Source organism: Callorhinus ursinus, unplaced genomic scaffold, assembly GCF_003265705.2.
Source record: "Callorhinus ursinus isolate GAN/ISIS: 27379988/994484 unplaced genomic scaffold, GSC_fseal_2.0 scaffold8, whole genome shotgun sequence".
NCBI lineage: Eukaryota > Metazoa > Chordata > Mammalia > Carnivora > Otariidae > Callorhinus > Callorhinus ursinus.
In genome coordinates this window covers 45312384-45335718 of record NW_027397070.1, presented here as the reverse complement: position 1 = coordinate 45335718, position 23335 = coordinate 45312384, and the positions used below count along the sequence as shown (strand labels likewise).

Genomic DNA, 23335 nt, shown 5'->3' with positions numbered 1-23335 from the left:
CCAGACTTAGCTGTATCCTGTAGGTAACATTAGCAAGGAGGCCCTGGTAGCTGGCCTGAGCTTGTAGAATGCTGCCTCCATAACCCAGAGAATGACGTGGAGCTTCATGGGTTCAGGGCCTGTGAGAACCTGTTTCCAGGAGAGCTCAGTATGCGCTCTCCAACTGCCTCTCTAAGGGTGTACAGCATGGGACTGAGGAGGGCAGTTTCTCAAACCAGAATCCATGAGCAACTTCTGATCATCATGGGTGGTCCAGAGATTTCAGGTGTGAGAGTAGGTTGCTATAGCTTCTACAGTGAATGATTCTCTGGAGGGGACTTTAACAGAAGTGACTGTTCTCTTACAATCTGGACAGATTCTAGAGCTCTTTATCGTCGGGGGCCCCAATTCAAGATGGGCCAATTTGTAACAGTACAAACAGGCTTAAATAAAATTTGTAAATGAGGAATATGCTGCCTCCAGATCCCAAAAAGCCCTAAAATATACTGGGCTTGTTTTAACATTGTGGGTGTAGGGAGGTTCTGTTGCTATTTCTTGACAGTGTCAGAGATACAGAAGCCTTACTAAATAATCTTCAGGAATTCAACCAGGGTGGCAAAGCCTTGTACTATGTACAGGCAAATGCCCACCCCCTTTTTTTGAGCTCCTGTGTGACTATTTGTATGTCTTCAATGAATATGTCAAATGAATCTCTTCAGAGGATAATATCATCGATCTGTGCTCCTGAAGAAAGCTGGATGTGGTTAAGATCTAGTCAACAAAAATTGTATGCAAAGGTAGGGCTGCGGAAGAATTCCACCAGCAGCCAGGTAATGATACAATGTGTCCCTCTGAAGGTGAAGGCAAACTGCAGCTGTAGAAAAAGTCACTGAACAGAAGAACATACTAGTAAAACCTCTGACTGCAAAGTATTTACCAGTTGCTGATTGGGTGGGGGCCAGAGTTGGCCAGAACAAAGCGATACAATAATACACCGGGACTCTGCAAACCATCAAGTGCTATATCACCTAAGGTCTTTATGAAAGACACAGAAAGTACATGACTATAGTTCTAGGACTGCTTGCTCAAATATGAGAACAGAACCATTTAATTCTATTTCCATGGACTTTTTCCTCATCAAGTGGGGATGATGAGGATTCCTACTACAGGTCACCTGACATTTTAATAAGCATTTGAATAGGGATAAAATTATTATATAGAGACCACATACTGACCTCTGGAAGTGGCTCTCTTTCTGGCTTTCATGCAGGGTGACAGCCGGAGAGCACACACCTATACAGCTGCTTTTGTCATTCATGGCAAAGATACACTGTGACCGTTTGGAACCCATGTGACACTCGTTGTTAATCAATTTGAATCTCACACTGCCAAAGTAAGTTTTGTTTTTAAAAGAATAATTCTACCCAAGTTGCCTTATAAAAAGTAGGTGTTCTAATTTTGATTTAAAAACTAATTGAGCATTTTATGTGTGTGAAGCACTCTGCTAGTGCTTTTCAACATAGGTTCTGAACTCTTACAACTCAGAAGTACCGTGCCCATTTTCCAAATGAGGGAACTGAAGCTCAAAGAGTCAGGCTTTTTCTTAGCATCACAAAGACTGTTGGTGGTGGAGACAGGTTTTAAATCTAAGTCTTCTGAACAGAAGTCTATGGATCCTTCCACTAATCCATCACTGGCTTAAACTGGGGGACAATAAGACAACATTTCTAAAGAACTGAACCTCAAAAAAATGGAAATCTTTGTATGAAAAAGACACTATAGCTAATTAATTATTTATTGAAGAGCTATGAGGTGTAACTGTTATCACTCTCCTAAGTCAAGATAACTGGAAAAGGAAGGGAAACACACCAGTGAGGTACTTCTGTGATGAACAAAATGTCAGTCTTGAGTTTTACCATATACTGAAATCACAGCCAAGATGAGCCATGCTGTCCATTCTGGAAGGTACTTGATAAATACCAGGGCCATGAGGGCACTGATCATAATGAGATATGCCTGCTGGAGTCGCAGAGGCCCTTTCCAGTGAATGGCAATCATTCCCACCACACCAAAATTCCAGATCAGGAGTGCAACAGTAATGTAGTCCATGGCAACATTGTAGGTTTTAAACACTTCCCTGAAAAAAATTAAACAGAGATCTAAAATTATTTATGTACAGTAATTTTCATCAAAACATTGTTTAGAAATATGGTTCCCTCAAATTAGATATTCATATCCTACCTTCATATTTTTACCATATCTTATATCAAACTGTGCTATTTAACAGTTTTCTTTAAATTCACTTTTTCTCTCAAGTTGAGCTTACTTTAACAGAAAACTCTGTATCATTCATACAAATGGGAAACCAGTATCATAGGTCATAGCTGTAAAAGTAAATACAAAAACTAAAGAAAGGCCACATATCACTTAAAATGCCACAATGGATGGAGCGCCTCGGTGGCTCAATCAGTTAAGCCTCTACCTTTGGCTCGGGTCATGATCCCGGTCCTGGGATCAAGTCCCATGTCCAGCTCCCTGCTTGGCAGGAAGTCTACTTCTCCCTCTGTCCCTCCCCACCCCCTCGCGTGTACAGGCTCTTAGATGAGTAAAATCTTAAAAGAAAAAAAATGCCACAATGGAAAGAAACCCTAGTTTAAAATATCTGAAATTAGAAAAATTAAACATCCACAATAAATTTTATAGCTAGGACATACATTATTTTCATAAAATGAAATTTAGTGCAGCCATGAAAAAAATATATTTTATAATACTAATTAGTCTTAAACATACCAAGTACAAACTACATATGGAAACAATCATAATTTAAGAGTATTTCATCAACAAAGTACATGGCTTTAAGTGACAGTTATATAGCTCAGAGTTAATTTCTGAAAAACAGAATATTTCACCACTTACCCCAAGTAAATGAATGAGAAAAAGAACAGCAACAACAGAGATGAAATAATAAGCCAGGCATGAATGACCTAGAAAAGAAAGCATTTCAATATAATTAACAGATCCCATACCCTAAAGAAAGGCAAATTTCTTACAAAAATAATGTATTATTTCTGTATATGTTATTCTTCTCAAATGGCAGAACTCAAACTGACTTCAGGATCAGTGCATACTTATATTGGAACTCTTTGGTATTGAACTACTCAGAATAGAAAATAGAAAATTCAGCAAGACATATATAGACCTTTGTTCCTTTAGAAATATGTGAAATTTTTAAAATAATGCATTCTAAAATAAATTCTCAACAGAGCCAACAGTCAACATTTAAACTTTAAAGAAGCAATATTTTCAATGGAAAAATTTTGTGATATTTCTGAAATAAACAAATAAATTGAATAAAATAAAATTCAATGAAACTGAAAATAAGATAGTCCATTAAGTGACTTTTGTATATCTACAAGTGTATTTTAAAATAGGCCTTAAGTTACATAGCCATTTGATAAAATAATATTCAGAATCTAAAGTTTCAGTAAGCATTATAATGCTTTCTGTTTATTTTACATGGTTCATTAATAAGTAGTAATATTACAAATTCTTTGGAACACTTATAAGTCAGTCCATCCTTATTATGCAGAATTCATACAACACTATGTAAATGTTAGTCACTATTACTCATGTATAGCTTATGAATATGAGAGAATCAGATTTGACTTTTGTAACCTGTTACACAAGATGAACATTTTAAATGGTAATTTTATGTAATGGGTGTATTTGGGAAAATACTATACAACTCAGGGAGCCTGAGGTTTTTAAGAACAGAATGGAGAAGCACAAAAATTTGTCAAGTAATTTCCAAAACTGAAATTATTTTGAGGTGGATACACCCATTATATGCTTTAATCTTTCAACGAAGTTTACTATTCCAAATATCTTTTTTTTTTAAGATTTTATTTATTTATTTGACAGAGAGAGAGTATAAGCAGGGGTAGTGGCAGAGGGAGAGAGAGAAGCAAGCTCCCCACTGAGCGGGGAGCCCAATGCAGAGCTCGATCCCAGGACCCCAGGATCATGACCTGAACCAAAGGTAGACGCTTAACTGACTGAGCCACCCAGGCATCCCCCAAACATCATCTCTTAACTGGAATATTATTTTGTCTTCGTTAAAAAAAAAACAAAACAAAAAACTCCCACACCCACCTCCCAGATCCAGTTGTTCCAATAATCAGGCTCTAAGCTATCAAAATCTAGTTGTGATTAAAATATATGTTAATTTTCTCTTGTGGTTTTGTTCTGATCACCCAAGGTGATCTGTAATTATTAATTCCTTTGAAAGAAAAGATTTCTTAAAAATTCTTGCTGCCTCGGGCACCTGGGTGGCTCAGTTGGTTAAGCGACTGCCTTCAGCTCAGGTCATGATCCTGGAGTCCCGGGATTGAGTCCCGCATCGGGCTCCCTGCTCGGCGGGGAGTCTGTTTCTCCCTCTGACCCTCTTCCCTCTCGTGCTCTCTCTCATTCTCTCTCAAATAAATAAAAATCTTTAATAAAAAAAAATTCTTGCTGACTCTTTTTCTTTAAAACTTCATAAGATGGTACAATTTGGGAAAAGGTTAAAAGAATGCCTTTACATGGAAGTTGGTATTCTTTGGACATTCAAATATTCTAAATTGACTACATGAATACAACAAACTTAATTTCCGGTGTTCTTCCAAAAAAATAAATAATTTATTATAAAAATGTTCAAGGGGCACCTGGGTGGCTCAGTCGGTTAAATGTCTGCCTTTGGCTCAGGTCATGATCTCAGGGTTCTGGGATCGAGTTCCACGCCTCCCTCTCCCTCTGCCCCTCCTCCCCACTTGTGCTCTCTCTCGTTCTCTCAAATAAATAAATAAAATCTTTAAACAAAAATGGCTCAGTCGTTAAGTGTCTGCCTTTGGCTCAGATCATGATCCCAGGGTCCTGGAATTGAGCACCACGTCGGGCTCCCTGCTCAGCGGGAAACCTGCTTCTCCCTCTCCCACTCCCCCTGCTTGTGTTCCCTCTCTCACTGTCTCTCTGTCAATTAAATAAATAAATAAAATCTTTAAAGAAAAAAAAATTTTTCAAACACACAGCAAAGTTTAAAGAATTTTACAGCTACCATTCACATTTTGCTGTACTTGCTTTGTAGCATTTCTATCCATCTCTCCATCCTTTTTATTTTTAATATATATCAAAGTAAATTAAAGACACCTGTACATTTCCCTCTCAAAATATTCAACTTTAGCAAAATATTCTAAAGGGAGCCCTTACTCTATTTTATCTGCAGAAAATCCAATAAAGCTTAAGCAGAAAGAAACCTCCCTGCGGGCATCCCACCCCATCATGCTCATAAGACTCAGCTTCAGAGATAATCCAAGTTACAAAACTAAAAAGTATATAAAATATTACAAAACAGAAAAGCTTTACAAAGTGGAAGATGTACATTGGTACTCTGTATTAAGATCCGACTTAAAAGGCCAGAGTAAGGGGCTCCTGGGTGGCTCAGTTGTTAAGCATCTGCCTTCGACTCACATCCTGGTCCCAGGGTCCTGGGATCGAGCCCCACATCGGGCTCCCTGCTCTGTGGGAAGCCTGCTTCTCCCTTTCCCACTCCCCTGCTTGTGCTCCCTCTCTTGCTGTCTCTCTCTCTGTCAAATAAATAAATAAAAATCTTAAAAAAAAAAAAAAGGCCAGAGTAAATACTGAATACTAGAAATTCTCATCTTTCTTGAGAAATGCTCTTTACCTTGTTTTTCTCAGCAAGGGAACATGGGGATGGTATTTAAGAAAGCGCTGTTCTGAATACAAAAATAACATATGTATAACACTGAGAAGATACAGAAACACCAAAGGAAGAAAAAAACCATTCCCACTGACCAGAGACAACCAAAGTTGTTATTAACATGTTTTTTCAGGCATGTTTTCTGTCGGCATGTATAAAGGCCTTTCAACATTATAATCAAGTAATATAGTTTAGCATTCTGCTTTTTAAAACTTTTTATTACAGACACATTCTCATGCCACCAAATACTTTTTGAAAATGATTTTTAAATGAGTAAATTGTAATATTCTGCATATATGGAACGAACCCACAATTTTACCTTTTCTTATTTATTTAGCCTTTTTTTTCTTATTTATTTAACCTTTTCTTATTCCATGTTTCTTATGGAACTTATGGTTTTCCACTTTATTCCAATTATAATTTATGCTAGGATAAAAGTCCTAGCATGCAAATATTTTTCTGCATTTCAGATTATTTCTCTTAGATATATCATGAAAGCAAAATTATGGAATCAAAGTGTACAGACTTTTTCTAATTACTATTGATATATATTGGCTTAATGACTTCACAAAAAAAAGACTACATTAATCTTCACCAAGTCAGCAGGTGAACTATGTTAATTTGTTATTTTAATATGTTTCTGTTTCTACCACTGAGGAAACATATATACACATCTGTCTCTGTCTCTCTCCTGGCCATCTATACTTCCTTTGTAATTCCTCTGGCTTGGGTTTTTAAAAATTTATTAGGCTGTTCATAATTTTCTTTTTTTTTAAGATTTTATTTTTTTAAAGTAATCTCTACACCCAATGTGGGGCTCAAACTTACAACCCTGAGATCAAGAGCTGCATGCTCTAATGTTCTATAATATTCATGTTCATAATTTTCTGAATGATTTGTAAGTTCTCGTCATATTGTAAAGATATTAAATGCCCTCTGTCTGTAATAATGGTTTCCGGTCATTGATGTTATGGTTTTCTTAATTATTACCTGAATTCAAAGTCTCTTCTGATGATGACTAAATAGCACTTCCCTTTTTCTAGATCAGATGGTAAAACAGGCTTTTTTCTCATCTTGCAAAAATCCCTAGTTCAGCTTTCCTGTGCTAAAGGCTCTGAAAGAAGAGCCCTGCTTCAGTATAGAACAGCAAGCATCTCCTCTAAACCCTGAACTGTCCAGCCCAGAAATCACACGGTTTTAATAAGTTATATAGTTTCATTTCTAACTGTGGTATGTAATAATTAACTGCCTTTTCAGTTTCTACCTTCTTCAAGTTTGTTTGGTCTTTTAGCTTCTTGTGCTTCTCACAGACATTGCACAACCAACCAGTGACATAATAAATCCTCCAGGTTTATTTCCAAACAGGTCCTGGCAAGTTTCTGAGTATTTGACTTTTTCAAAAGCTCCTTTTATTTTAGACTAGGAACCAAAGTAAACAACTTGTTCCTATAGAATTGGCTGTGCCTGCTAAGACTTGAACTTAACATTAAGAAACAAAACAACACGAATGAAAAAATAAATGTGGAAATGTGGCTGAAAATAAACCCTTTTTAGACTGTCTAAAATGAGATGTAACTAAAAGATGCACAAAACTGGCCAAAATATATCAAGACAGGTTTGAGGTGCCATGGAGTGAAAGCACATCTAACCTGTCTCCCCTGCAACTGGATAGAATGCATGCAGCTGCTAGGTGAGGACTCAGACAAGTGGACAGAGTCAGGTGGGCTGTGGAATTAGAAGTGAGTTTATCACGTTTTCTCCTCCAGTACTACCCTCCTCCATCAGAACTCAGTGCAACCCCGAACGTGCATTAGCAAGATAGTGAGAGCTCTAGAGAAGCCTAGTTCTGGATAAGCAACAGGAAAGACGTCTCCTAACACCAAAAGAGAATGCAAAAATCTCACTTTTTGGCTTTTTCCTTTCACCATTCTCTCACACCCAGCTATTAAACAATCCTGTGGGGGTGGTATTAAGGGTAGCAGGAGCCTAAAATTCAGACGGAGGGGAAGCTTCCTCTCTAACTGGAGGAGCTCTAGTTCTTAGAAAGCGAGGCAGATGGCACTTGCTTCTCTCTCTCTGTTCTACCACTTCTTGTCCCTGTCGTTGGCAAAATAAATCAGCTTTCTGGCTGGAGAAATGGAACAGGGACGTCCAAAAGAACCAAAAAGTACCAGGGAGATCACAGAAAGGAAGCTCAAGAAAGCAAGCTTTTAAAACTGGTATGAACTTACGGGCCCATCCTGAAGGTGTGCAGGTGTGGATATGACCCTAAATAGGATACAGACTCCCCATAAAAGGTGAAGAACGAAAGTAGCATATAATCCAGATAAGAGTCACAAAGTGAGGGGCGCCTGGGTGGCTCAGCTGGTTAAGCGTCTGCTTTTGGCTCAGGTCATAATCCCAGGGTCCTGGGATCGAGCCCCGCATCGTGCTCCCTGCCCAGTGGGTAGTCTGCTTCTCTGCCCCTCTCCCCCCTTGTTCACACTCTCTCTCTCAAATAAATAAATATTAAAAAGAAAAGAGTCACACAAAGTGAGTCCAATAAAGCAGAGAAACAGAATTAGCCTGTAAACATGTATATACAGAAAAGGTAACTGTCATGAGGACATTTAAACAGGGGGAGGAGAATGCTTTGTAGCACGGGTTTATATCATTTGCTCTTTGGTTTCCTGAGTATTGATGACTACCTCCCATCATCACAGACATCTTTGTCTTCAATCTTTTCTACTTGCTAATGTCAGACTGCAGATGCTCATCACTTGGGTTAACACTTCCACCCACTCAAATGTTCAACAAGCAAGGTTAAATTGTGTATAATTTTAAAATTCGTGAACACTGGAATGGTATTTGATCTTACAAGGAACTAACCAAATGCAAATTAAGGCATTTTGTTTCACCTATAAAAATTAGCACAGAATTTTAAAAATTCAGTGCTGGTAAAGGTAAGACAGTCTCATTCACAACTAGTGTTAAGTACAAACTGATACTACCATTTGGAAAAAAGGAATTTTGCACACCATGATAATTAAAAATATGTAGATAGGTTTGGCTCAGTCGGTTAAGCGCCTGCCTCTGGCTCAGGTCATGATCCCAGGGTCCTGGGATCGAGCCCCATGGTGGGCTCCCTGCTCAGCGGGGAGTCTGCTTTTCCCTCTCCCTCTGCCCCTCCCCACCACTCGTGCTCTCTCTCGCTCTCTTGCACTCTCTCTCAAATACATGAAATAAAATTTTAAAAATGTAGATAATTTGCCCCATAAATTCTGTGTCAAGGGTTTTACCCTAAGGAAATAATTTGAAAAACTGAAGAAGTTCCATAAAGGTACTCATTGTTTTTTAGAATAGTAAAAAAATGGAAATGACTTAAATGTCCAACATCAGGGAAATTAGGGTAAGTAAATTATAATACACTCATTGAGTCAAATGTTACATAGCCTTTAGACATATTTCTGAGAATTTAAATATGGAAAAAGGCTTATGCCAAAGTAAAAGTTAGGAAAGGACACATTTATTATACATTTTATTTTAACCATGTTAAACATATAGAGAAATAAATACTAGAAGGAAATAGAGTAGACTTCAACATTTGGAAAATTATCATTTATTACTTTTATTTGAGAAAGACCCTAAAGTCTCATGACTTGTAATAATTTGTGATTTCTCTGAGGCATGCATCTGAAATATGTGCCAGGTGGCTAAAATTCAAGAGTGAATCCCTTAGCTAGAGGGTGAGCTAAGGGAGCAGAGCCTGGGAGGGTTGGGCCTGTGTTTTTCCTACACAATCTCTCCTGCCCTTATTTCCCAAGGAAAGAACTAGTGCTACTGCAGGAGAGACAGTGAAGGAATGGATGGCTCCCAATGTAGAAGTGGGAATATAACCAGTCACCAATGAATTTAACACCAGTGTCTGCAGAAGGCTCTAGTGGTCTGCACTCGGGAAAATCTGAATTTTTTAAGTTATATTACTTTATAGGGATAATTATATCCTATAGTACTATTTGCGAATGAGGGAATTCACAAAGGTCTTAGGATATAACCTGGAATGTCCTAAGTATACTGCAAATCAAAAAGTTAAAACCATTTAGAATGTGATATGATACGAAAACATTTGTTTTTCATTTATGTCTTTTTGTGTTTTTTTATATGTTCTACAACAAGGGGGAAAAAACTAAAAATTATATCAGTTCTAGAATATATAGCCCTTTTCTCTACTAGACCAAGTAAGGCATGTGACAGGAAAACCCAATCACAAAAAGAACATGGTGGAAAGCAAGGCTCCGTGTTTCATGCTCACCTTATAGCACCTGTATTTATACAGAACCACCAGGAGAATAGTCATGACAACAATGACGCTGATCATGATAGCAGCATTCAGAATTGAGTGCAGGGCTCTCTGCCCCACAGTCTCTGTATCTTCCGTGAATGGGGTATAGATTCTATAATAAAATACAAAAGCCCAAAGTAAGTGTTAATGGATTTCTCAAACCATATCCCTCTCCAACACCAGTTTTGTTTCCTTGATTCAACTGATATGACCTTTTTCCATCTCAGCAATCTAGCCAAGAATTTTAGCTAAGAAAATTAGCTATACTCTAAAAATAAGTGCTTCAAAATAAAAGGAGAGATCTAAAATGTGGAGAGGTGGACTTTTGTGAGCCAGACACTAGCTCCATCTAGTGGATGCTTTACATTGAAATAATTACTCAAGAAATGCTCTTTCTCCACAGCTTATTAGTGATTTGTTTAAAGAACTGGATTCTACCACATAAACTACCTAAGCTACAAGTACTTGTCAAAAGAAGGTGGCTTATATAATAATGGCTTACAGTTACTTTTTTTTTCACCTACAGGGTGACTGCAACTGGAGTTGTTTTGATATAACGTCACATACCCATCTTCCCTTGGGTTTCTCATTCACATAAACACATTTATTCCAGGTTCCAGTGTTCCCAGCTACAGGACTTTATTTCTGACTCCCTGACAGGTGTGGCCATGAGACAAAGTATGGCCAATGAGTTATAAGTGGATATGTTGTATGGAACTTCTAAGAAAGGCGTTAATTCTGCTGAGAGATGGGTCTTAGGTCCTTTTCTCCCCCACTACTTCCTGCTTCCTGTTGTCTGAATTGAAGCCTGGGGCTCCAGTACCAATAAGGAACCTTGAATAACCTAAAGGGTAGAAGCCAAAGAAAAGGGAAAGAAGGAGCCTGAGTCCTTGAGGAAAGGTGAAGCTATACTACCAGTCTGGACTGACCACCCTGTACCATTCTCTGGGAGAGAGATAAAATATGTATACCATTTAAACCAGTTGTTTTGATTTCCTACAACAGGCTCAGAAAACTTTCTGTTAAGGACTAAAGAGTACAAATTTTAAGTTTTCTGGGTCATACTGTCTCTGTTGCAACCACTGAACCCTCCCACTGTAGTATGAAGGCAGCATAGACAATATACAAATGAATGAACGTGATTATGTTCCAGTAAAACTTTATTTACAAAAATAGGTGGTGGCAGGCAGATCTGCCCTGTGGACTACGGTTTGCTAACCCTGTTCTATAATATACAGCCAAAATTAACTCTAAGCTATACAGATAATATTCCCCAGTCTCTTTTGACTGCTGTCTCCAACCCCCACCCTTTACTCTTGCCTTAGCCTTTCTCCCAAAAGATTAAAAGCTTGGCTTTTAGAACGCCACACAGTTTGCTAATTCAAATTCCAAAATTCATTTAAAACTTTGTTTGAGCTCTATAGGGGCCCTACAGAGTCCCAGAGACAAAACTAAGTGAATCTGAATCAAAGCATTTTTCTTGAAGGCGTAGGGCTCATACCAACAGCACAAGAGAATCTACACAACAATCCCCCCACGACTCTAGAGAATGCCAGCTTGCATTAATTCTTCATCTTTTCATTTAGCAACTTTTTTTGTTGAGCATTTATTACATAACTAGCTGTAGAAACAATGTGCCCTCATAGGCCTTACGGTATAGAAGGAAACCAGGCTTTAAATAATGTAAATAAATAATATATTTGCATATTGTGAAAAGAACAGGTTGCTATGAGAAAGAGTATCGGGAAGGACCTAATTCTGTTACAAGGATCGGGAAATTACCTTTGAGGACTTAACATTTAAGCAAAGATGAGAAGGACAATAGAATTCATCCATCAAATCTAGAAAAGGAAAGAATGTTCCAGCAGAAGAACAATGGGACCAATGGCCCTGAGGTGGAAAAGATTAATATTCAATTCTTTACCTGCTCAATTTCAAATAAATTCAGTCCTAACCAGTGACACCATATGTGAAACAGAATTCTGTAGCTCTCATTTTCTCTACTTAAAGCATCAAATAATAACCCCTCATTCTGTCAACTGCTCTGGCTGTCAGAGAGGATGAACTCTCTAGCCTTTGTGCCCCATCAAAGCAAAGGCCTCTGAGGTGATGATGACACACTACAAAGAAAAGCCAGACCGGCCTTGAGAATAATAAAACACTCATACATACAGCTGTCCATCCTTCCGGGTATAGAAGCTGACTGATTTGATGGTAGCCACGACCACCACCATACAGAGAGTCACGGGTACAAAGAGCATGATCACATGTTTGGCGCCATATTTCAATGTCAGCTCTTCATCTTCTTCTTCATCTTGTTCCACCACCTGCCGTGAGTTACCCTGGGGTCGTCCATTAGATAATGGCCCGGGGTTGCCATGTCTCCGCCTTTCGCTGGTGTGCTCATGCCGTTCTCTACTGTCATTCTAAAAGCACAAGAGAAACTTTTTTCAAGAAATCAGACTCTCAGTAGAATCAAGGTATTCTATAAAAACAGAAAATGGAATAATTAGACCTGAGATTAAGAAGAGGCCCATCATTACTTGAGTTCTAAAAACCCGAGGCAAGAAAGAATCAATTCGGGTGCCTGGGTGGCTCAGTTGGTTAAGCGACTGCCTTCGGCTCCGGTCATGATCCTGGAGTCCCAGGATCGAGTCCCACATCGGGTTCCCTGCTCAGCGGGGAGTCTGCTTCTCCCTCTGACCCTCCCCACTCTCATGCTCTCTCTCAAATAAATAAATAAATAAAATATTAAAAAAAAATCAATTCACAAGAGGTGTACAATTTAGAAGTCTAGATGAGGGGCGCTGGGTGGCTCAGTAGGTTAAGCGTCTGCCTTCGGCTCAGGTCATGATCCCAGGGTCCTGGGATCGAGTCCTGCATGCGGCTCCCTGCTCAGTGGGGAGTCTGCTTCTCCCTCTGCCTGCCACTCCCCCTCTTGTGCGCGCTCTCTCTCTGACAAATAAATAAAAATCTTTTTTAATGAATGAATGAATGTCTGTCTACGTGATCTGCCACTGTTCGGTGAAGGAACCCCAGGTCCTCCCTCTCACCCCGCTCTTGGTTTACCTCCTTCCCCTCTTCCATTCTCAACCTAATACAATTGTACTCATCCTCAGAGGTTTGGCTTAAAAACTGATACCTGTATGAAACCTTATTTGTTACAGCTGCAAGCATAGTAATCTCAACTTTTTCACAATTATGAACTGCTTTCTACCTGTGATTTCATACCAGTTATACAAGGAACTATCTCACTTTCATAATTTTTTTAACTAGGCTCTACCTCCAACGTGGGGCTCGAACTCACAACCCTGAGATCAAGAGTCGCATGTTCTACCAACTGAGTCAGCCAGGTGCCCCTCACCTTCATTATTAATAAGACTTAAAATCCTTCTAGTGATATACAAGGGATCTATTATTTCTTAAAATTGCATGTAAATCTACAACTATTTCAAAAATTATTTAAAAGATTTTAAAAAATCTTTAGAGAGAGAAATTAGGCCTTAAGCAATTCTGATGCCCCTCCAGCCAGAGGCATCCCCACTTTGCCCTGTATAGTGTGAGGGAACAGTAAATATTTGACAAATGATGGAATGAAACTAGAACCTTATTAGATTCTACTTTCCTCAGTCTCTTAACCCAAACACCACTTCCACCCTTATCCTGGGTTTACCCTTTCTTACCCTTCAAGTTCAACTTCCTTTTTGGTATCACTGTTCATATCTAAAACTCAACTTTTTGTAAAGGAGAGAGTGAATCTCAAGAGCATTAATAACAATAATACAAACAACAGATAACGGGAGGAAAAGAACAGCACTCCTCCTCCTAGATAAGTCCAGGAGAGGAAAGCAGACTGATAGTCATTGGTGGTGGTAAAATGTATCAGCTTGGTTCAGAACGGGTTCTCTTAGGAAGATCATGTGAGAACATGCCACTCTTTTACCTCATTTTTGACTACAGAGTATAACTACTGCTGTTATTCATTAAAAATATACTACACTCTTAATAATAGCTTAAAATTATTATAATGTACTGGACACCGTGATAAGTGCTTTACATTAAATTCTCACAGCCACCCCGTGTCACCACTTTGTAGGTGGGGAAACGGCCACAGCTAGGAAGCATTACAGAGAGGGTTTGAACCCAGGCATGCCCGACTGCAGAAATCAAGCTCTTAACCACCTCTCAATGTGCTGTTCACAAGACAACATGGGAACTCTGCAGACTCAATGTGGGCTGAGTTCTCTTTTACTTTACTTTGAATATTATTCGTCCCATAAATAATTATCAAAATTCTATATTCTAGGTACTATGCTTTGGCAATATTGAAATTAAAAAGACCTAGATGCTGTCCTTAAGAAGACTGTAAGTTAGCTTTACTACAGGATAAATATTGTATCAGAGACATGAATAAAGTGCTGCAGGACTGATCATTCTGTGTGGTCCAGAAAGGCAGCATAAAGACACGATTCCTGAGAAAAGTGAGTGGAAGGTGAAAGGGCTCCAAGCAGAGACGTGACGGGTGCAGAGGTGTGAAACTGAAAAGCAAGGCCTATGCAGACAACCAGTGAATACTCCTGAGCTGGCTGGGGAACATGGTCTGTCAGGGCTGGGGGCAGGGAAAGGTCAGGGACAGGTTGTAAAAAAATCTCATTGGCCATGCCCAAGGACTTCAGACTTTGTCTTGTAGGCAATAAAAAGTCATAAAAACTGTTAAGGTTGAGGTAGTGACACATTACATTACGTTTCATTTTAAAGAAACCTGAGTGGCGATGAAAACAAGGAGATGTACAAGAAAGATATTTCAGAAGCAGAACTGACAGGGCTTTGGGGCAAATTACATGTGAATGGTCAGGAAGGAGTCAAGGACGATCCTGGAGGTTTCTGGCATAAGGGACTGGGAAGGTGAAGATGGCACTGACTGAGCAGGGAACACAAGAAGATGAGTGGGCTGGAGGAGAGAACTATTTTAATTAGGGAGATAGGTGAATGTGAGGTACCTGCAATCAGGCAGCAAAGTCCAAGGGTACTGTTGGGGGAGTCACTAGTTTCTATAGTTATGGAAATGGATAAAATCTCAGGGAGAGAGTATAGATGGAAAGCAGAACAGTATGGACTCGGTCATTATATAATGCAACAACTGTGGAAAGAAAAAGAGTGGGATGATGACCAAGGAGAGAAGTGCATAACCCCTAAGCTTTAGCAGCAGGTGACAGGAGAAAAACCAGCCAAAGAGATTAAGAGAAAAATAGGGAAGAGGGAAGAAATCCCAGAACAGTACATCACAGCAGCAAAAGGAGTACATTTCAGAGGTGTCATCCACAGTCAGGCAGTACGGGAGAGCTGAAAAGCCACTGAATTTAGCAGGGGGAAGTTGGCCAAAGTTTTTACAAAAGTAACAGTTAAGAGGGAAATGAGATCGGGGCACCTGGGTGGCTCAGTCATTAAGCATCTGCCTTCGGCTCAGGTCACGATTCCCAGGGTCCTGGGATCGAGCCCCGCATCGGGCTCCCCACTCTGCGGGGGGCCTGCTTCTCCCTCTCCCATTTCCCCTGCTTGCATTCCCTCTTTCGCTGTCTCTCTTTCTCTGTCAAATAAATAAAAAATTTAAAAAAAAATCTTAAAAAAAAGAAAAAGAGGGAAATGAGATCATAAATCACAATGAACTAGGGAATGAATGGAAACTGAGAAGTTAAAGGCAATCATTCTTTGAAGCAAAAAAATAAAAGATGTGACAACAGAAGGGATTCACATTTGAAAATATTCTTAGGGATGTTAGACTTGAGCATTCCCATCAGGTCAAAGCATAGAGTTAGGACTAGCAGGAGAGATTGAGGACAGAAGAATGGGAGATGATAACTCATGGAACAGGGTAGGGGATAAGTGGAGGGGAACAGAAGAAGAGAGAAGAGTTGGCTTTACAGAGGAATTGGTGCCCTTCATCTCAGTCTGGAGATCAGGAATTAACTCTTTAACCTCATACAGAAAATACTATGAAGACTTAAACCCTATGAGGAACGGAAAGGAAATTATTCCAAAGTACAAAAGGTAGAAATATATACACCACTCAGTAAGAAAGGTAATTTTTGTTGAACACAAGTCATTGGAGTGACCAAAGTCCAGTAGGAAGGCAATGTAGGCTCTGGAGGACAGGGACACGGTGCGACAGATAGCTGAAGAACAGAGTTGAGGAAATTCATACTTCTATTTTCTTTGAAGGAGGTGACTAAGTCATATGCTAAGCATGTTTTGTTTGTGACTAATGTTCAGCAATTCAATTATGACCAACTTAATGGGCTGATTACTGTGCAATATAAACCAAAACACAAATAATAATAGCTCTCTTTGTATGTTATTTGATAATTTACAAAGCACACTCACATTATTTCATTTATTCTTTGTATTTATTGAGAGGTTTTGGTAGATTAAGATTAAAACAATTTGTCCAAAATCTCAAGGCCAGAAAACAGTAGACACAGGAATCAAATTCAAGTCTCTTGCTTCAAAACCTGTGTCCTCTGCAGGGCAGCACAGCTGTCCTATTAGGGCTATATGAACAGTTTATTGGGTAAGTTTAACATGAAAGAAGCAATCATAATATGTTCATTCACAGTACTCAACTGGATGTTCCGGTTTATAATGAACATTAGCCAACCCCACCCTGCCCCACCCTTGAAGCTGATATGGGATGCTAGAGCACTGTTTACTGCACCCTTTCTCTTTACAGTACTTTGGATACTATTTTTAAAATTGACTATATGTTTCAATTTCTTTAAAACACAATTTATTTAAACAGGTAAAATTTTCACATGATTCTAAAGTCAAAGAATATAACAAGGAATAACATAAAAAAACCTCCCACATAACTATTTATAGTTGTCTAATACCCCAGGTTACCACTGTCATTGTTCTCTGCAGTTTCTTGATGTATATACAAGCAAATACAAATATATATTCTCATTTCCCCTTTTTACACAAATGGTAGTACAATAAATGTACCTTCTCTGCTTAACTATGTCTCTTAGAGATTTTTTTACACATCAGTACGTAAAATACATCCTTATTCTTTGAGAAGCAACTTTTTATTTTTTTAAATTTATTTTTTAAGATTTTTATTTATTTGACAGAGAGAGAGAGAGAGAGCGAGTGAGCATGAGCAGGGGGAGCGGCAGGCAGAGGGAGAAGCAGGCTCCCGCTGAGCAAGGAGCCCGATGTGGGACTCGATCCCAGGACCCTGGGATGATGACCTGAGCTGAAAGCAGCAGCTCAACGACTGAGCCACCCAGGTGCCCCCCCCAAAACTTTTTAAACCAGCTACATAACCAGTGTATGAATGTATCATAATCTATTAGGCCAATCCCCTAAAGACAGACATTTAACTTGCTTCCAGCTTTTTTCTTTTTTTTTTAATTAAATTCAATTTAGTTAACATATACTGTATTATTAGTTTCAGGGATAGAATTTAGTGATCTGTTGCATATCACACCCAGTGCTCATTACATCAAGTACCCTCCTTAATGCCCATCACCTAATTATCCCATCCCCCTACCCACCTCCCCTCCAGCAACCCTGTTTCCCTGAGTTAAGCGTCTCTTATGGTTTGCCTCCCTCTCTATTTTCACCTTATTTTTCCTTCCCTTTCCCTATGATCATCTGTTTCTTAAATTCCACATGAGTGAAATCATATGGTATTTGTCTTTCTGTGACCGACTTATTTCATTTAGCATAATACCCTCTAGCTCCATCCACGTCATTGCAAATGGCAAATTTCATTCTTTTTGATGGCTAATATTCCATTATATATGTATACACACACACATACCCCACGTCTTCCTTATCCATTCATCTGATCTACTGATGGACATCTGGGTCTTTCCATATTTTGGCTATTGTAGACACTGCTGCTATAAACATGCTTCCAACTTTTTGTCATTTACAAACACGGCTGCAATGAATGCTCCCTATAAGTTATTTCACGTGTGCAAAGCATATCCGTAGGGTAAGTTTCCTGAAGTGAAACTACTGGGTCAAAGTATATACGCATTTAAAATGCCTGGGTGGCTCAGTCGTTAAGCATCTGCCTTTGGCTCAGGTCATGGTCCCAGGGTCCTGGGATAGAGCCCCACATCGGGCTCCCTGCTCAGCGGGAAGCCTGCTTCTCTCTCCCCCACTCCCTCTGCTTTTATTCCCCTCTCTCGCTGTGTCTCTGTCAAATAAAATCTTTAAAAAAATAAAAATAAAAAAAAATAAAATAAAATCCTGATATGTGTTGCCAAATCACCCTCCATATGGGTTGTACCAGTTTAAAGATCAGCAGTATAGGAGAGTTCCTATTTCAACAAGCCCTTATCAACAAAGTAAGCTATGAAATGCTTAGATTTTTACCTGATAGGTTAAATATAAGAACACAGTGTAACTTCTTTTATTATTAGAAAAGATGAGCATTTTTTTCTATGAACTAAGTATTCATATCCTTTGCCATTAGCTCACGATATTTAGAACCATATGTGGCTTATGGTACTGTTTTAGCTTCTAGGTTTAATCACTACACTTACTAGTTTTTTTAAAAAAGTGAATGCCAGGGATACAGCAGTTGAAAAGGCTGATAAGGTCTCTGCTCTCATGAACTGATTTCAAGCAGGGGAAGAGAGATAATAAACAAGATAATCAGAGTTGGATAGTACCGTAACAGGGTGAGATGATTAAAAAAAAAAAATACATGGGATGGAACTACTTTTAGATAATGTGGCCAGAGAATATCTTTCTGAGGAAGTGACATTTGAGCTGAGACCTAAAGGATGAAAAGATGTGAAAGGCCTATTGTGTAGTAAGGGATTAACTCAGTCGGTCAGGGGTGTCCAAACCCTGCACATGCCAAAGAAAGATCTGGCCTGGTTCCTGGGAGATAACCTCTAAGCCCTTGGAATATCCTGCCTGTTAAGAGTGTTTTTATTTACATAAGGCTTTGGGCCACATTGCTAACAATGTGATCTATGGTGAAGGTCTTGAGCCACAAAGTATCTGTTTGACCTTGGGAGGGGCTAGAGAACTATGGTCAGTCATGTCTGTCTACAGGAGCAGCCCCCAATAAAACTCCTGGACACCAAAGCTCAAGTAAGCTTCCTGGTCAGCAACATTCTGTGCATGTTTCTGGGAGAATTGAGCACTGTTGCTAAGACTCTGCTAGGAGAAAAAAACTGGAAGCTCATGCCCGGTATCTCTTGGACTCTGCCCTACAATGTGTTTATCTGCTAATTTTAATTTGTATTCTTTCTCTGTAATAAACTATAGCCAGTGAGTATAACCAGTGAGTATAATAGATTTTCTGAGTTCTTCTAGCTATTCATTGAACATGAGCATGATCCTGGGGAGCCCCAAACATACTTGTACACTGAAAACTACAAAATATTTGCTAAGAGAAATTAAAGAACAAGAGCAGAAATAGACAAATGAGACTATATCAAACTTTAAAACTTCTCTGTATCAAAGAAACAATCAACAGAATAAAAAGGAAACCACAGAATGGGAGAAAATATTTGCAAATCATGTATCTGATAAGGGGTAAATATCCAGATTATATAAAGAACTCCTACAACTCAACAACAACAACAAAAACAAATAATCTGATTTTATTTTTTATTTTTATTTTTTTTAAAGATTTTATTTATTTATTTGACAGAGCAAGAGAGCACAAGCAGGGGGAGCAGCAGAGGGAAAGGGAGAAGCAGGCTCCCTGCTGAGCAGGGAGCCCAATGTGGGGCTCTATCCCAGGGTCCTGGGATCATGACCTGAGCCTAATGCAGATGCTTAACCAACTGAGCCACCCAGGTGCTTGAAATAATCTGATTTTAAAAATGGATCCTGGAGTCCTGGGATCGAGTCCCGCATTGGACTCCCTGCTCAGCAGGGAGTCTGCTTCTCCCTCAGGCCCTCCCCCCTCTCATGCTCTCTCTCTATCTCATTCTCTCAAATAAATAAAATCTCAAAAAAAATTTTAAAAAAATAGGCAAAGGACTTGAATAGATATTTCTCCAAAGGACATACACAAAAGGCCAATAAGCATATGAAAAGATGTTCAAGACTACTAATCATTACAGAAATGCAAATCAAAACAACAAGATACCATCTTACACCCATTACGATGGCTACTATCAAAAAAATAACAAGGATTAGCAAGGATGCAGAGAAATTGAAACCCTTGTGCACCACTGGTGGGAATGTAAAATGGCATGGCTATTACAGACAAAAGATTAAAAACAGAATTATCATATGATCCAGCAACCCTACTTCTGGGCATATATCCAAAAGAATTAAAAGCAGTATCTCAAGAGATATTTATATTTGCACATCCATGGTCACTGCAGCAGTATTCACAAGAGCCAAGATAGAAGCACCTCAAATGTCCATCAACAGACAAAGAAAATGTGGTACATATGTACAAATGGAGTATTATTCAGCCTTAAAAGAGAAGAAAATCTTGTCACATGCTATAACACAGAGGAAAGTTTGAGGACATTATACTAAATGAAATAAGTCACGGGGCACCTGGGTGGCCCAGTTGGTTAAGCAACTGCCTTCAGGTCAGGTCATGATCCCAGGGTCCTGGAATCGAGCCCCACATCGGGCTCCTTGCTCAGCAGGGAGCCTGCTTCTCCCTCTCCCTCTGCCTGCCTCTCTGCCTACTTGTGCTCTCTATCTCTGTCAAATAAATAAATAAAATCTTTAAAAAAAAAAAAAGAAGTCACAAAAAGACAAATGTTGCATGATTCCACTTACTGAAGTATCTAAGGCAGTCCATCTCAAAAAACCAGGAAGCATAATTGGGACTGCCAGGGACTGCAGGGAGGGGGAAATGAGTTGTTCTTCAATGGGTATAGAGTTTCAGTTTTGCAAGTTGAAGAAGTTCTAGAGATCTGTTGCACTACAATGCAAATACAGTCAACATTATTGAAATGTACACTTAAAAGTTAGATATATGCCTATTCCATTGGATCATATTCTACTCTTATTTACTCAAAATAAACAAAAGCATATGTCCATTCAATTATTTGTACATGAATGTCCATAACAGCCTTATTGATAACAACCCCAACCTGGAAACAACACAAATATCCATCAACAAGTAAATGGATAAAAAACTGTGGTATAGCCATATAATGGAATATAACTCAGGAGTAAAAAAGAATAAACAATCGACACATGCTATGCCACTGATGAATCTCAAAATAATTATACTGAATGAAAGAAGCCAGGCAAAAGAGTATGTACTGTATGATCTCATTTGTACAAATGTCTAGAAAATGAAAACTAGAGTATAGTGACTCTACTTGATCAAGGAGTGACTACTACTTGATCAGTAGTCGCCTGAGGATGAGGAGTAGCTGGGAAGAACCAAAAGGGGCAGACAGCAAAGGAACATGAGGAAACTTCTGGGGCTGATTAAGTTCATTATCTTGACTGTGGTGGCAGTTTCAAGGGTATATATACAAATATCAAAACCTATCAAATCGTATACTTTAAATATGGGTACTTTACTGTATGCCAATTACACCTCAACAACAACAAAAAATAAAGCGTCTTTCTCAAAAGGGATGTGTAGGTGCTTTGAAACTGTTAAAAAGGAGGATGACACTAGGGCACTCGAGTGGCTCAGTCAGTTAAGCATCTGCCTTTGGCTCAGGTCATGATCCCAGGCTCCTGAAATCGAATCCCGCATGGAGCTCCTTGCTCAGCGGGTGTGCATGCGCTCAAAAAAAAAAAGAGGATGACACTAGAACTAATAAGAGATTTCCAAAATGAAAAATCCTGGCAGCTAAATATTAGGATGATGACTTAGCATTATTTTTAAGGCTAATTAAAAAAAATTTAATATGGAAAAAGTTAAGACAAATACTGTCAGAAGTGTAAAATGAAGTCCCACATGCACTTTACTCAGCTTCAATCACTACCAACTCATCGCTAATTTTATTCCATCTATTTTCCCATACAACTCACCCGTCTAGTATTGAGACAAATTCAGATATATCATTTCCTTTGTAAACACTTTAGCATATACCTCTAAAAGATTAAGAACATAAAGGCCTTCTGTGTGTGTAGCTTGGTAGGTCATTTCTAGCTTTAAAAAAAAAAAGACAGACTTTCCTTTTTATAGCAGTTTTAGGTTCACAGTAAAACTGAGCAGAAAATACAGATTTCAGATATACTCTTGCCCCCTGACAGCCTCCACCAACCACCACCCCCTCCACTGCCATCAACATCCTATACCAGAGTGGTACATTTCTAATCAATGAATCTACATTAACATGTCATTATCACCCAAAGTCCATAGTTTACATTAGGGTTCACTCTTGATGTTACATATTCCATGGGTTTTAAAAAATGTGTAACATGTATCCATCATAGTACCATATAGAATATTTCTACTGTCCTAAAAATCCTCTGTATTCTGCCTATTTATCTCTCTCTCCCCACTACAACTCTGGGCAACCACTGATCTTTTTACTGCCTCCATAGTTTTGCCTTTAAAAGCTATTTTTAAGGTTCAGAAAAACAAGTGCTGTAGCCATTATAAATGATTTCATTTCAGTGGCAGAAGGATTACTCACTATATAAATGTTTTAAGTGTCACAGAGGGTGGAGTCCCATGGGAAGTGGCTAAGTATGTGGGAAGTGAGTTCCTATGAAGCCGGATTCCCTAGGACTCCTACACCATTAAGTCAGAGGCTTCGTTTTAATTCTTTCTCCCTTCTTCTTACTTCAAAACATGATGCAAGTACAAGTCCAGTCACCAAAGGCATGTGGACCCTCAAGCAAGGGATAGTATTTCTCAAGCAGCAAAAATTGTGGAGGTATTTTTAATACAACGTAGTTCCTGTTGTTTTTTTTAAACCTTGTTTTCTGCCTGGCTTTTTTTTTTTTTAAGTTTTATTTTTGTAATTAAAAGACTATAAGCAGGGGTGCCTGGGTGGCTCAGTTGGTTAAGCGTCTGCCTTCGGCTCAGGTCACGATCCCAGCATCCTGGGATCAAGCCCTGAGTAGGGAGTAGAGCTTCCTGCTCAGTGGGAAGTCTGCTTCTCCCTCTCCCTCTGACCCTACCCCTGCTCATGCTCTCTCTCTCATATAAATAAAATCTTAAAAAAAAAAAGACTATAAACAAAAGTTTATAAACATTTTTTAGAAGTTTTAAAAAGTGTTACAAACTTTTGTTTTTAACACAGAAAGTGTCCCCCCAATCTTTGCCCCACAATATGAACATGGTGAGCAGTCTTAAGTACTTTTAG

General features: G+C 38.9%; 1 protein-coding gene across 4 annotated transcripts in view; it reads right to left on the bottom strand.

Annotated features, from left to right (window-relative positions):
- Window positions 1-23335, bottom strand: part of PSEN1 (presenilin 1) — a 68783-nt gene that overhangs the window by 21872 nt on the left and 23576 nt on the right. For all 4 annotated transcript variants that reach the window (XM_073895518.1, XM_025869719.2, XM_025869718.2 and 1 more), the window contains 4 exons: window positions 12228-12481; window positions 10026-10167; window positions 2896-2963; window positions 1896-2116 (listed from right to left, as the gene is read on the bottom strand). In XM_073895518.1, the coding sequence (XP_073751619.1) occupies window positions 1896-2116; window positions 2896-2963; window positions 10026-10167; window positions 12228-12481 (685 nt within the window). The remainder of the gene's footprint in view (window positions 1-1895; window positions 2117-2895; window positions 2964-10025; window positions 10168-12227; window positions 12482-23335) is intronic.